We start from the raw sequence: 15,339 nt of genomic DNA, 5'->3' as shown, positions 1-15,339 counted from the left end.
GAATAGATTGGACCGTTCTGCTGAGCAGGGCCCCATTGATTGGCTCGCATTTCTGCCCGTCACTATTTGCTTCCGGTGTGGTTTCGGCTGCATTGTCGTAGCAGAAACGATTGAATCCATTCTCGATTGTTTCTAAACAAAGCTGATCAAATAAAACAACACAAAAAATGAATAATATCAAATTACAACAGTGAACGATTATTTCGTGCCTCATCGTGTATTCTAAGTGGTCCTTTGTTTCGCCTTTAATTTATTCGAATGTATTAATCAAAGGTTCCGGTTGCGTGTGTTGCAGATCGGACTGTGTTGACACCCAGGAAAAGGTTCATGCAAAGTAAACGGCCATCTGTGTTTGTTATTCCGCACGCTATTCCTAATTTAACTCACATCAACATGTCAACATGACAGTGGAGCAAGGCAGTATCATGAATGTCAACACATAAGAGGTTGAGGGGGAAAGACAAACGGGAACGTCGCCGCCACTCGTTCAGCTCAAAGTTCAAAGTTTTGTCTGAACTGCTCTAGGACCAGAAGAGTGACAGCCGCGGGATGACGGCCCCGAGTGACAGCCTGAGTGACAGCCGCGTCAAGACGCTGAACTTCAACGTGGGGGTGCTGGGCCATGTGGACAGCGGCAAGACGTCGCTGGCCCGAGCCCTGAGCAGCATCGCCTCCACGGCCGCATTCGATAAGAACCCGCAGTCCCGGGAGAGAGGCGTCACCCTGGACCTGGGGTTCTCCTCCTTCACGGTGCCCCTCCCGGACCACCTGCGGGTCCCCGGAGACCAGAACGACCAGTACGACAGTCTCCAGTTCACCCTGGTGGACTGCCCCGGGCACGCCTCGCTGATCCGCACCATCATCGGAGGTGAGGAGGAGGGAGGCAGGGGTACGCAGACCTGAGGTCTGTGTCTGGACTACTTGTGTGAGCTGGGCGAGAGTCTTAATATAGGTTAATAAAATAGATTTATTCGATGATCTTTAAAACCAAAAAACACCTTGTCGCATTGTTTCTGTCCAGCAGAGGGAGCGGTCGGTTAAAGTCCCTCCACCAAAAGGCACCGCAGTTGTTTTGGAGAAGATAAAGTAATATTCAATGAATGAATTCGATGAATGAAAGCCATATAAAATGAAATGATATTGAATTTCAAGATAACTAGATGTTTTGTTATTTTACGTTGTGTGTTCACCTCAACATGCCGCTGAGGACTGAGGTCAGCTCCGTTCTCTTGGCCCACGGGGGAACGCGTTCTTTACAGCGGGCCGCGTTAGTAAGAGCAACAGCATCAGGGCAGAAGGGCTCATGAAAACGATACGGATAAAAAGATTGCAGTGGTGGGCCAGTGGTTATTTTGATATTGTTTTATTTCTCTCTCACGCACACACGCACCCGCTCACTGGCCATAATGAAAGAGATCTGGTCTGTTAACCCGGCCTAAGCCGGTTCCCGGTGCAGTGCACATGCTGTGGATTAGGGGGAGAGGGAAGGGGAGGGAGGGGGAGGCGTGGAGCTTCCCCTCCCGTCCCCAGTGACAGGCGCACAGGAAGGCCGGGGAGCCAAGGAGAGAGGGAAGAGGGGAGCACAGGAAAGGGAGGCTGCCAAAGGCAGGGAAAGAAAAGAAGGCAAGAGGAAAGACAACCAAGTGAGCAGGATCTCTGATTTCAGCCCTCCAGCCCTGCTGTCTCCCCCTCTCTGACACCCCCTCTCCTCCGTCTCCCCTCTTGTTCTGTTATTTTTGGGGTAGCTGTCTGAATTTGTTTATTTTTTTTCACCGTTGTCAACCCCTCAGCCGTTATGTCGCTGAACTGGAGTCGTAGAGGTTTCCAAGTCCGACTGTTTTGAATTACTTTAAACATCCTATTCGCTTATTTGATGGAACACACACACACACACACACACACACACACACACACACACACACACACACACACACACACACACACACACACACACACACACACACCTGAGTGGAGGGATAGTTCAGCACTGCGCTGTGTCCAGGGGCCCAGATCATCGACCTGATGGTGCTGGTGGTGGACGTGGTGAAGGGGCTCCAGACGCAGACGGCCGAGTGCCTGCTGATCGGAGAGCTCACCTGCCCCCGCATGGTGGTGGTCCTCAACAAGACCGACCTGCTGCCGCCCGCCAAGAGGCAGAGCGCCATCGACAAGATGACCAAGAGGCTGCAGAAGACCCTGGAGAACACCAGGTACGCTGGGTCTGGATGAGGTCCAGGTCTGGGGGCCCGGGTCAGGGGGCCCACAGGGGTCCGGGACTGGGGGCCCATGTCTTTGGGCCTGGCTCTGGTCCTGGGGGCCCACAACGGCCAGGGTCTGGTGGCCCGGGTCATGTCCTGGGGGCCCGGGACTTGTCCTGGTGGCTCCCAGGGGCCCGATTGCTCTGAGGTTGATCTGATGGTGGCTGCACTGCGTCATCATTGGCTGCTGTTCTGGATTACATTTCTGTGGTCTTTGCCTGCTCCATCTGGGTGCCTTTTCATTTCTTAAGTCTTGAATGGTTCATTGTTAGTGAAAGCTGACGTCCATGTTCTCTTCCCTCTAGATTCAAGGACTGTCCAGTGATCGCTGTCGCAGTGAAGCCTGGAGGCCCAGACGCCCCTGACACAGACGAACCCCAGGGGGTCCCAGAGCTGATGGAGGTAAGCTAACCTAGAGCTGCTATAGGTCAGAGACCTTACACTCAGAGCGGCTATTGGTCAGAGACCTCACACCTAGAGCTGCTATAGCTAGAGCTGCTAGATGATGAGGACAGGTCTAATTTACTGTAGGACTTTATTCAATGTCATGGAAAGCATTTAATTTTCCACCCTGGTGCTGAAGGACTCATTTCTCATTAGCTCATAGCTCATTTCCTGTCCTCGGGGTGTGAATAATTCACAGCAGGGGTGAGCGGACCGGGAGACACCATGTCTTGGGGGGGGCGAAAGACATGTATGTGTCTGTGTTCTGTTTGGAGTTCATGGACGGACTCGTGGACAGACGGACCCAACGCCCGCTGGATGTGCTTTTCATTAGCAAAGCGGTTCTGGTGTCTTGGTTCATGTTTGTTCACTCAGGACTCCACAGACCGTCAGTGACCCCGTCTCACTGCATCTCTCTCTCTCTGTCTCTCTCTGTCTCTCTCTGTCTCTCTCTCTCTCTCTCTCTCTCTCTCTCTCTCTCTCTCTCTCTCTCTCTCAGCTGTTGAAGACCCAGTCCTACCGGCCTGACAGAGACCCCGAGGGGCCCCTGCTGATGGCGGTGGACCACTGCTTCTCCATCCGGGGCCAGGGGACGGTCATGACCGGGACCATCCTGCAGGGTGCGCTGGCGGTCAACGACACCGTGGAGATCCCCACCCTGAAGGTAGGCTGGGACGGGCCGCACCGCCGCGAGACAGGTCCTCACGGAGCAGGAGACGGGGGGAAGTTCACAAGTTGAAAGGAATAGTGTGGGGGTGGGGGGGGGGGGGCGCGTAGAGGATGTGTCGGTGTGTGTTCATGGGGAGGATAAGGAGGACCTGGGTGGATTGGCAGAACGGGAGCCGTTTAATGTAGACCAGATGCAGACGGGCGCTCGCTCGCAGGCTGCCGGCGCAGCGCTAGTCTCCGTCATCTTCATATGCGCCACTAGGTGGCAGCAGAGGCCTTACAGAAACCTGCCAAAAAGCCTATTTTTCACAACGGCTTGACTAATATTTGATGTTTGTTTGTTTGATTGGATGATTAAGCGAAACATCCAGAACAATACAAGCTTTGTACAGCAAACATTGATAATTAGGATTGAACAACATATCAAATTTATATTGCATGAAAGGACAACTAAAATATCTTTCGCTGATCAAGGCTGTATTTTGAATGATCTTTCATAGATATGTAGTCAAAATTATATTATAGGTTATTGCATCTAAGTTACCAGAATAAATATATACACAATGTAACAACAAACAAGTTGTATTCATATTTATTTAGCTTGCTTTGCTAGTATGTGAAACAATAACTTATTTGAACTAATGTGGCAGAAGAATGATGATTATGTCATGAAGAAACATCCCTGATATCCTTCATATAACATTCTTTCCTTCAGACTTTAGGTTACAGCCAAGTTGAAATCAGACCAAATTTATTCAGACGTAAAATATAACTAATATTATCAGCGGTAAATTGGGGCCTTTTAGCAGAGGCTTTTATCCAAAGCGACTTACAATAATTAAATTTGTCAAAAGAAAGAGAAACAACAATTTATCGATGTCTGTACAGTAATGATGTTCATAGAACATCAACATAGTTAGCGCCAAGCACTAACAATCTACAGGCTAACCCATTCCCCGTATACAACAAAGGCAGCTAGGATAAGATGCTACACCATGCTAAGTACGGTTTTTAAGTGCCAGGACGTACAACATACAATAAGTGTGTCAGAGTCCAGGTGAACTCTGAACAGGTGAGTCTTCCTTCCGGCCTGCTGCCTAAGACGGTGGACCCTGTGTGTGTGCCCCCCAGGTCACCAAGAAGGTGAAGTCCATGCAGATGTTCCGCACGCCGGTGTCCCGGGCGATGCAGGGCGACCGGGTGGGCGTGTGCGTGACGCAGTTCGACCCCAAGCTCCTGGAGCGCGGCGTGGTCTGCAGCCCGGCGTCGCTGCGCTCGCTGCACGCCGGCCTCATCTCCGCCCGCAAGATCGGCTACTTCAAGGGCGCCCTCGCCACCCGCGCCAAGTTCCACGTCACCGTGGGCCACGACACCGTCATGGCCAAGGTCACCTTCTTCGGCCTGCCGAGCCCCGCCCCTGACGCCGGCCCCGCCCCGCTGGACGCGCCCTTCAGCTTTGACAGGGAGTACCTGTACCAGGAGAGCTACGTGGAGGGGCCGGGCGGGGCCGCGCCGGACCCCGAGCAGTGGGCCCTGCTGGAGTTCGAGCGGCCGGTCACGTGCCCCGCGCTCTGCCTCGTGATCGGCTCCAAGCTGGACACGGACATCCACGCCAACGCCTGCCGGCTGGCCTTCCAGGGGCGTCTGCTGGAGGGCTTCCAGGACAAGGCCTACGGGGAGAGCGCCCTGCCGCGGCTGCGCATCGCCAAGATGAAGCACAAGGAGGGCCAGGTGGAGAGGGTGAGTGGGGCCCAGTCACTCTCATGGACTGCTTTTATACAGTGCTCTTCTAACCAGCGGCCACTCAAAGCGCTTTGCAATATTGCCTGACATTCACCCATCCATGCACACATTCACACACCGACGGCGGTGTCAGCCATGCTAGTGGACAGCCAGCTCGACGGGAGCAGTTAGGGCGAGGTGCCTTGTTCAGGGACGCCTCGACACTCGGGGATCGAACCAGCAACCGTCCGGTGACCAGCCAACCCGCTCTACCTCCTGGGCCACAGGCCGTCCCCGTGTGGTGCTTTAGTGGAGCCTGCTCCGCGCCTCACCTCCTCCTGAACCTGTGAGCCGACTCTCTGGCGTCTCCTCTTCGTGTTCCCCCCGACTCCTCGGCGTCTCCTTGTGTCTCGTTAACGTCTCCTCTGTGCTGGTGTCATTGTCCCTGCTGGGATGTTGTTCATTCCCAGCCTCAGTGTAGCGTGGCCCGGCGTCATGGCCCCCATGGCTCGGTGTCAGAAAGCATGCAAACACCGTCGACAACAATGCATGTGCAGCGCCGGTTGGCCATGTTGGAAGTGTGTGTTTGTGTGTTTGTGTGCCTGCGTGACACCCAAGGTTGTGTCTGGCGGTTGTGTGCTGGCGTTGTTTGGACACACCTGAGCGGCACAGGAATCTCCCCAGGGCGCTGCGGTCCTAGTGCCCCCTCCCACCCTTCTCTTTGTTTTTTGTACATCATCGGTCTACTGGCACCCAGGTTAGTTAGCGGTGATCAGAGTTTTTCACCACACGTCAAGTCCAGGCTCAGGGTATAGTTAGGTGTGTGTCTGTGTGTGCGTGCGTGTGCTTGTCTGCGTGTGTGCCCCACCTCCCTGGTGTCTGGGGGTCACCAAAGGGGGGGGGGCTAGGTCAAGTGTGTGAGCAGGCTCCTGGCGGTAACACTTGAGGCCGCTGACAGCTCCAGTCAGCGGCCCGTCTGTACGCGGGCGAGAGGTCAGGGCGGGGCCACGCAGGCCACGCCCCCACCCCCCAGTCCAGGGAAAACACCTTCAGCTTCAGCATTTCCTTCCTTACGCACGACAAAACTGACATAGCTGAGATAGAAGGCCTCACCAGACACGCCCTCTCTCTGCTCCCTCTGCTAACGCTGCATTCTTCACCCGCTCAGACGCTTGTGTTTTGTTCAGTTCTCTAATCTGCTCATCAGACCAATTGGGGCCAGGGGCCAAACGTTCACCTGGGGCCAAACGTTCACCTGGGGCCAAACGTTCCCCCGCGGGCCAAACACTCACCCGGGCGTGGGGGTGAGGAACAGACAGAGGGTGCAGTGGGGACAGAGGGCTGGGAGTGGAGACAGAACAGGGCCCGCTCCTATCAGATCCCATGGGGGGAGGGAGGGGGGACATGGAGATGGGTGAGGGACAGAGATGGGTGAGGGACATGGGGATGGGGAAGGGAGATACCATAGCGCGATAGGATAGATGAGGGGGGAGGGGGGTGAGAGACGGACATTTTGAAGGCTGCACGCCTGGTGCCTGTTGGGGCGCGGTTGGGGCTTTTTGAGGATGGGGGAACAGGGTCAGGCCCTCTTGCTGTCATGGCAACGCGCCGTCAGGGGAACACACCGGTGGTGGAGACCGGTGCGAGAACGCTGTTCGATCGGTGGTGCCGGATAATGTGGAAGGGAAACATGCGCAGCGAGAAGCTCTGGTCCCAAAATTTTCTCCTCTGTTAATCGTGTGGCCCCTCCCCTGTGTCAGGTGACCGACGACTACACCGTGATTGGCCGCAGCCTGTTCAAGAAGGAGACCAACATGCAGCTCTTCGTGGGCCTGAAGGTGGCGCTGTCCACGGGCGAGGCCGGCGTCATCGAGGGCGGCTTCGGGCAGAGTGGGAAGTACAAGATCAGGGTGGCAGGTAGGCCCCAAAGACTCTCTACACACCTGGTCCACAACAGGTTTATACCTATTGACACCTATGGACCAGGTCCACACCAGGTCCACACCAGGTCCACACCTGGTCAACACCTGTTTAACACCAGGTCCACACCTGTTTAACACCCAGGCCAAACCTGTTTAACAACCGGTCCACACCTGTTTAAAACCCGGTCCACACCTGTTTAACACCAGGTTAACACCAGGTCCACACCTGTTTAATACCAGGTTGACACCAGGTCCACACCTGTTTAATACCAGGTTGACACCAGGTCCACACCTGTTTAACACCAGGTTAACACCAGGTCCACACCTGTTTAACACCAGGTTAACACCAGGTCCACACCTGTCTAACACCAGGTCCACACGTGTTTAATACCAGGTTGACACCAGGTCCACACGTGTTTAATACCAGGTTGACACCAGGTCCACACTTGTTTAACACCAAATTAACACCAGGTCCACACCTGTTTAACACCAGGTTAACACCATGTCCACACCTGTTTAACACCAGGTCCACACCTGTTAACACCAGGTTAACAACATGTCCCCACCTGGTTTACACCAGGTGGAATATCGGTGTGGGAGAACTTAAGTGTATTTAGTAGAAGTATTTTATAAGGGAGTGGAGTTGGGGGTGATTTAGCACACACACACACACACACACACACACACACACACACACACACACACACACACACACACACACACACACACACACACACACACACACACACACACACACACACACACACACACACACACACACACCGCACCAAACCAGGCGTGTGGTGTTGTGGGTTTCCGAGGGTTCAGGATGTGGTCTGCCCGAGACCCCGGCCACATTCCCAGGGTACCTCTGGGGACCCCTGGGGTTCCGGGGGAAGTCTGCTCCCTGTTTATTTTACCTTGTGTCGCTCCAGCCCAGGGCTCCTGCGGAGAGGGCAGGGAAAGGAAAACACCAGGGAGGAGAAGATCACACACGCACCTCCATAAAAAATGCACATACCTCACCTTAAAGACCTGCATAACGCACACTTACGCACAGTCGCACACACTACCACACGCACGCACAGTCGCACACTCTTCCACACGCACACACAGGCTTTATTATTATTATTATTGTAATGAAAGCTTGCCTTGTATCTTGCGGTGCTACGAGCCGTCGGAGTGTTGTTGTGCGTGCCGGCGTGTGTGTGTGTGTGTTTGTGTGTGCGTGCCGGCGTGTGCGCCCTGTGTGTTCCTGAGAGCAGCGTATCTCTGAGATGCTAGTCAGCAGATCGAAGATAGCAGGGCAGAGATTTCTGCTGCCCAGCGACCGTGACGGCGTCTCGTCTGCGTAACCATAACAACCAGAAGCACGGCGCCGTTCTGCGCCCGGGTCAGACGGCCAAGGGGGGGGGGTGGAGACACGTGGCGTGGGACATGGGACGTGCGGAGCGACATACGCGCGTAAACAAACACCCTCGGTACGCTCCGACGATCGCCGAGCACCGCGGAGTGTCTCCGGGTGGCGTCTGATAACGACCAGCAGAGCACCCAGCGCCCAGATCACCCTGAGGAGTCACGAGGCTGCGCAGCCGCGAACGTCGGACCTACGGAGGAGAAAAGCGTTGCCATGGAGATTACTCCACAAATGAGGAGTGCTCAGAGGCCTCATGAGGCCACGCCCCAGTCAGCAATCGGAGGAGGTGGAGGAAGTGGAAGAGGAAGAGGAGGAGGAGGAGGAGGAGGAGGAGGAGTCCTCTCAGGTCACCACTGGCACTACTGTGTTGAGTACAGGAGCCGGCGCGGCCCCTAGCGCTGGACTAGTGACCACAGTATGGGCGCCGTCAGCAGGTCATTATAGAGGCACAAGGGGGGGGGGGGAATGGAACCAGCACCCCTCCGTCTCCCAGCTAACGCGCCCCGTTTTTGTTCTGTCTCCAGAGGGCCTGCGTACAGAAACCAAACAGCTGCTGGGTTCCGGCTCGAAGAAGAAGGGGAAAGGAGGCGGGAAGGCGGAGCCAGGGCAGGAGGACGAGCCCAAAGCCGAGTCCCATCCCGTCAGCATCCACCTGCACTTCAAGAGATACGTCTTCGACCCCCACAAGAAGATGGTTCAATCCTGAGCTCCGGCATCGCAGCGTGTTGTTGATCCAGGTGACATCCAGGGTACCTACAGGTGACCCCCCAGGTGACCCCCCAGGTGACCCCCCAGGTGACCCCCAGGTGACCTCCAGGTGACCTCCAGGTGACCTCCAGGTGACGGGTTTCTATGAATGGAGGACTGAGGGATGGAGACAGAAAGTATTGATTATATTCAGGGAGTCACAATCATGCGTTCAGTGCACTGCAGGATCAACGACGACACTGCTTAGCTCTTTCTTCTTTTGATTATTACAAATCGTTTCTCTATTTCCACCGTGACCGAATACCCCCTCACCTGAAGAGTGTCAGAGTCCTGGTTCCTCTGAGGCCTCCATCAGCAGCAGGATAGGAAGAGGTTTGGGAACCAGCGTTTCTTGATGAAGGCACGGATCTGTCTATCGCTCTCATGAACTTTAGGGTTTTTTAAATGCATACGTCTTCCTTTTGGAAGTAGACTTGTGTATTTTTAATTTTCCTGATGCCGCATTCTATTTTGCTGTCACTGTTGATTTGAAAATCATCTGCATTAAATCAACCTATGAAGAACAGCCTTGTATTTTCTTCTGTTTCACTACAAGTGTCTATTCTGTGTGATAATCAAATCGAATATACTTTCACAATAGTTAAGTAATACTGTTGTTACCAATCCTTGTTTAATGGAATATAAACCCATTCCCTGGTTTACTGGTAAGCTGCTGAATTACCAGTCCAACCAAACCCTTTGTTCCTGAAGCCTTATCTGTACCATGTTCTCCTCATGATTATGATGTTGCCATCGCCCACCATAACAGTTGAACCAACCCTTCACCAGCGGCCCAGTCTGTTTCCCAGTTGCTTCCCAGTAGGCCTGGTGTGTTTACAGTGGGGGGTGTCAGCAGTCCCAGTGGACCGGATGGTATCTGACCAGGGATCTGTGGAGATTGGAGAAGGGGGAGGCGGGAGAGAGACGGGGGAGAGAGTCAGGGGAGGCGGGAGAGAGAAGGGGGAGGCGGGGGAGAGACGGGGGAGGCGGGGGAGAGAAGGGGGAGGCGGGGGAGAGACGGGGGAGGCGGGGGAGAGAAGGGGGAGGCGGGGGAGAGAGGCAGGGGAGGAGGGGAGAGGGAGGCGGGGGAGAGAGTCAGGACACTGGTAAGATTGTTCCTGAGTGACAGTTCCTTTAGTCTTATCTCTCTCGGTTCCTCTTATAGGAAACAAATCTCCTGCTCTTTCTTTTTTGTAGCGCCATCTTTATCTGACTCACCCCCCCCCCCCCCCCGCTGCCTGGCGTCCAGTTCCCTCGTCATGTTTCCTCCCGTTCTGACTCCTCCATTTTGTGTATCTCACAGCTGGTTGCGTCCCTTCAGCGCCCCGCGTTGGACGTACCTCTCCGTTTCACTTGAAGAACGCTGCTGTTCAGAAACAAAAAGCCAAACACTAATTCCAAATCCCTTTCTCATTTGTATTGTGTCTCATCAAAACCTTGTGTGCCGTTTGGAGATCACCCTGGTCAGAGGAGAGGCATCATGAGCCCACCGAGGAGGAGTATGTGCTATGATTAGCAACAACGCTCCGTTTTACAGCAACAGATGAATATGAATGGATGAATGAGCGGGAGGGGCCAGGGTCGCTCTAAAGCCGCTCTGTGTGGGGAGAGATCCTCCTCCCCAAACAATACCTCCTAACACGCATGCTAATCCTGTTGGCCTGCGGGTGGGGCGGTTATGCTGTAGGCACGCTACGTGTGTGTGTGTGTGTGTGTGTGTGTGTGTGTGCATGCCACTGTTTGTGTCTGTGTGCATGCTTTATAATCTGCTATTAGAGACGCATGTTATTGTGCAGACAGAGAGAGACTGGCGGTCTACTGGTGGGGGGGGGGGCAGAGAGATACTGGCTGTCTAGTGGGTGAGACGGAGAGAAACTGAAGGTGAACTGGGAGAAACAGAGAGAGACTGGCGGTCTACTGGGAGAGACGGAGAGAGACCGGCACTCGACCGGGAGTGCTACTGGGAGAAAGCTCTTCCACAGGCTCCCAGTTTGCTTCCAGTACCCTGAAAAGAGACTGAGAGACCCAAAGACTCACTCCTGGTCAGGCTATGATTACAATATCGTCACATTATTTCAAACTGGTTGTTTTTTCATTCGTATTCTCTGTTTGTCGACTAACTAGTCTACTAGCTCGTCTACTAACTAGTCTGCCTCATCTGAGAACACGTCCTATTGGACCACTGACTCCAGGTCAGCTCAGGGTGAACTCTTCAGGTCAACTCTTGAGCACCCACATGTTTATAGATCAGTAATGAGCAGAGCTGCTCCTGGATCAGAGACCAAACCAGAGTCTGGTGAGCAGAGCAGCGGTGAAGGACTCGCTGGCGACGCAGGCACAACACGGTGGGAAGCGCTCTGAGAGGCGAGGCGAGGCGAAGAGAGAGAGAGGGAGATTAAAAAGAGCAATTAGGAGCCGTCCTCTGATAAACAGCTGTGCTGTTAATTAACTATTTTACTAGTGGCGATGCCGCTAACATGCCTCCCTCAACTCCCCCTCCCTCCCCCCTCAATCACCCCTCCTTCCTCCTTCAACTCCCCCCTCCCTCCCCCCTCAACTCACCCCTCCTTCCTCCTTCAACTCCCCCCTCCCTCCCCCCTCAACTCACCCCTCCTTCCTCCTTCAACTCCCCCCTCCCTCCCCCCTCAATCACCCCTCCTTCCTCCTTCAACTCCCCCCTCCCTCTCCCCTCAACTCACCCCTCCCTCCCCCCTCAACTCACCCCTCCCTCCCCCCTCAACTCACCCCTCCCTCCCCCCTCAACTCACCCATCCCTCCCCCCTTAACTCACGCCTCCCTCCCCCCCCCCCCTTCAACTCATCCCTCCCTTAACTCGGCCCTCCCTCCTCCCTCGACTCACTCCTCCCTCAACTTATCCCTCCTTGCCTCTCAACTCAGCCCTCCCTCCCCCCTCGAATCACCCCTCTACTCACCCCTTTCTCCCCCTCAACTCACCCCTCTCTCCCCTCTCCTGGTTTGATGTCCACTGGGAGCAGCAGAAGCTGCCCATTAGCTCAGGTTCTTGAGCAGGTTCTCCGTAATGGTTCTGCTGTTGTTGGGTTGAAACCAGCAGAACCAGCGTCAGACTGCTGGTACCAGTGGCTCCATGGTGGTTCTGCTGTTGTTGGGTTGAAACCAGCAGAACCAGCGTCAGACTGCTGGTACCAGTGGCTCCATGGTGGTTCTGCTGTTGTTGGGTTGAAACCAGCAGAACCAGCGTCAGGCTGCTGGTACCAGGGCTGGTCTGTGGCTGACGGAGAGAGCGTTTTAATTTGGTTTGATAAGAGGAAGGCTTCTCATCCTGATGAAACAGAAGAGGCTCCATTGTGCTGATGAGCAAGGCCCAGATAACGATCTGGTAGCTATCTCTATTTCCTTCTCCCATTCTAGTGAATGGAATTAGCAGGGGTTAACGCAGAACTCATTAACGCCGTGGCCGCCTCCCGCAGTCGCTGCTCCACGCATTTCTCTTTGTCTCTGCTTCTCTTTCACTCTTTACATTCAGTTTTTAAAGTTTACATCAGCTTCTCTTCTGACTTCCTCCTGGTTTGACTGTTTGGTTGGGAATGCACCTCGTTGCGTGTGATCTTCCTTCTCCTGCATAATTAACGTGCCGTAGCAATAAAAGCCTTTATGACTGGAGTAACACATCAGGAACGCACATGACCAGAAATATTAAGAAATAGACATTTTAATGTACTTTATTACTCATATTTAATGCAATAAAATTATTGAATTTAAGTAATTAAAATTAAATTAATAATAATATAAAAAATATATATAATGAGAAGAATACAATGAAATGAAATTGGGAAGATAACATTTGAACCGCTGGAACCGATGTGATGAGAATCTCAGTTAATTGCGTCGTAATGAAGGACGCTGGCTCACTTTGAAAATGAAATAATAAATTATGTTAGAAGGAACTCAAACAAAACTGAATTTACCTCGGTTAGCATTTCATTCAATGTGTTAAAAAAATGTATCATTCAATTTCGACTAATGAGTAGGAATAATGAATAAATTGTTAAATATAGGAATAAAAAGAAAAAATAAAGAGCGGAAAAGATTTGAAGAAAGACAATTTCTTGCCATTTAAGCGTTCTCCTTTTTTGTTGACTTTGCATATTAAATAGGCTGGTGTTCTGGACGAGGGAGAAAGTGTTGCGTAGGTACAAAGGCTGTCGTGACAGAGCTGTGGTTGACCCCTGAACACCGCCATTGTCTCGCCATTCTGCCTCAATTGTTCCACCATTGTACCGCCATCACCACAAAGCCGTTTGCATATCTACTCCTGTCGCCTTTCTGCCACAAAGAAAACATTCATGCAAATGACTGCTGGCACCTGAATAAAGAAATGTATTGATGTGCTGTTCACTCGCGCACGCACGCACTCGCATACGCACGCATGCACACGCACGCATGCCCACACACACACACACACACAAACACACACACACACACACAAAATGGTTCAGCATTGTATTACTCCTGTCTTTGTGTGTACTGGCCCTGTCATCCCCCCTCTGCACGCACGCACACACACACACACACACACACACACACACACACCCTCAGGAGGACGGCTGGAGAAAAGGCCAGAGCTGAGAGCCATAGCTAACTGGCTCATTACATCACAGGCAGCCCTGACGACACTACTCAGCAGTCCCTGCAGGGGTCAGAGGTCAGGTACACCATCACCTTGAGGGGAAGAATTGACTCGAATTCTTGAAACAACGTTGATAGATGATCATGAAGCGTCGCATCTTCATCCTTCTTTAATAGGTCCATGTCTTCATCCCACGTTTCACTTCTGTGTCTGTTTTCGGCTTACCAACAATGCACTGCAGTCGTCTCAGGAGAAGGAACTAGGTGCTGAATGCATGAGATGCACGAAGAAGGATTCATATGTTATTGCAGCGCTAGAGTCGTGGGTTGTTATATTTTCAAACATGGATGTATGCTTTAGATTCAAATTCTAAAAGAGGATTGGAAATAATTTACAATTCCAGATGTTCAAATGTAATTCTTCATTTCATGCCATGCAACATTGATTTAATATGGAATACATCTAAAACAAATATATATATATATATGGATAATATTTATATTATTTTATGTACAAATACTTTATATTTGTCTGAGCAAGCGCTTACCCTCATTGGTTATTAAAAAAAACACAATTACAGGTCAAAAATACAGCCGATACAGCGTTTACTCTAAATTCAATATTTCACAGAACATGATGCGTCCGACTTCCATTATCAAATCAACCTGGTGGATGTCCGGGTTTAAACCTCCTGTTGAGAAACCAAGTCTCTAGAGTCCATAGTTCTGAGGAGCCTTGAGGAGGTTAGAGTCGGGTTACTGAGAGGCTGAGGGAGGCTGCGGGCCTCAGCGCTCAGGGACCACACTGGGGGGGGGGGGGTGCTCATGAGAACACCAGCTTCCTCCATGAATAACCTCTTGGAGATGGTCTGAGGCATTCAGAGGAGCGGCTCTTTGGAGCGGGAATGTAACGCATTACAGTTCACATGCCAAACACAGCGCTCCTAAACAAAGAAACAGAACCTAATCCAGCCCTCGTGGGGTCTGGGGAGACTGCTTCTGGGTTGTCCAATAATTAGAACTATCAACACATTATGAAATAATTCAACAACGTTCTTGTATAAATACTCCACTGCGGGAAGAGCCAACTCCTCAACGTGAATCAGTGTTACTTCATGTGTTGGATTCTCAGGAACAACTTTCCACTGAAAGCGAAAGCGTCCAGAACACAAATTGCACAATATTTCTCCAGATTAATCAAATGTTTTCGGGTTTTTGGCTTCACCTACGGCGGCATTTATTGTGTTTTAGTGACATGATTACCAAGAACACATAGGAAGGTCATCGGTTCACAAGATGAAGGAAATCCACTCCAGATAATCAGCAGACTCATGAGACCTTGTTCATGGCGGTAGAAACGGGGAGGGAATCGAGTTAACTCTGTTTGTTTTACCTCTTGTTTCACGTTTGTCTTTACGCAATTAGTGGCAGCCGTGTACGATCCATCGGGAAGAAAGAGAAGGTTGTGGGTTCGAGCGCCGGGCCCTAGGCCTGACCAAGGATCTGTCCAGGGAATGCATGGACCATTGGTTCCACACCCGGCAAAGACAGC

The 15,339-nt window shown here is 52.3% G+C and overlaps 1 protein-coding gene across 1 annotated transcript; it reads left to right on the top strand.

Moving 5' to 3' along the window:
- Window positions 1–323: 323 nt before the first annotated feature.
- Window positions 324–9,677, top strand: eefsec (eukaryotic elongation factor, selenocysteine-tRNA-specific). The gene is made up of 7 exons (XM_079747460.1): window positions 324–868; window positions 2,003–2,210; window positions 2,564–2,660; window positions 3,202–3,366; window positions 4,503–5,111; window positions 6,854–7,010; window positions 8,957–9,677. The coding sequence occupies exons 1-7, from the start codon at window positions 550–552 to the stop codon at window positions 9,136–9,138; spliced, it is 1,737 nt and encodes a 578-aa protein (XP_079603586.1). The 5' UTR covers window positions 324–549; the 3' UTR covers window positions 9,139–9,677.
- Window positions 9,678–15,339: the final 5,662 nt, after the last annotated feature.

This window comes from Pollachius pollachius, assembly GCF_949987615.1.
Source record: "Pollachius pollachius genome assembly, chromosome: 12".
Classification (NCBI taxonomy): domain Eukaryota; kingdom Metazoa; phylum Chordata; class Actinopteri; order Gadiformes; family Gadidae; genus Pollachius; species Pollachius pollachius.
Note: the sequence above shows the minus strand (reverse complement) of the source record. Positions and strands in the feature narration are given on the sequence as shown.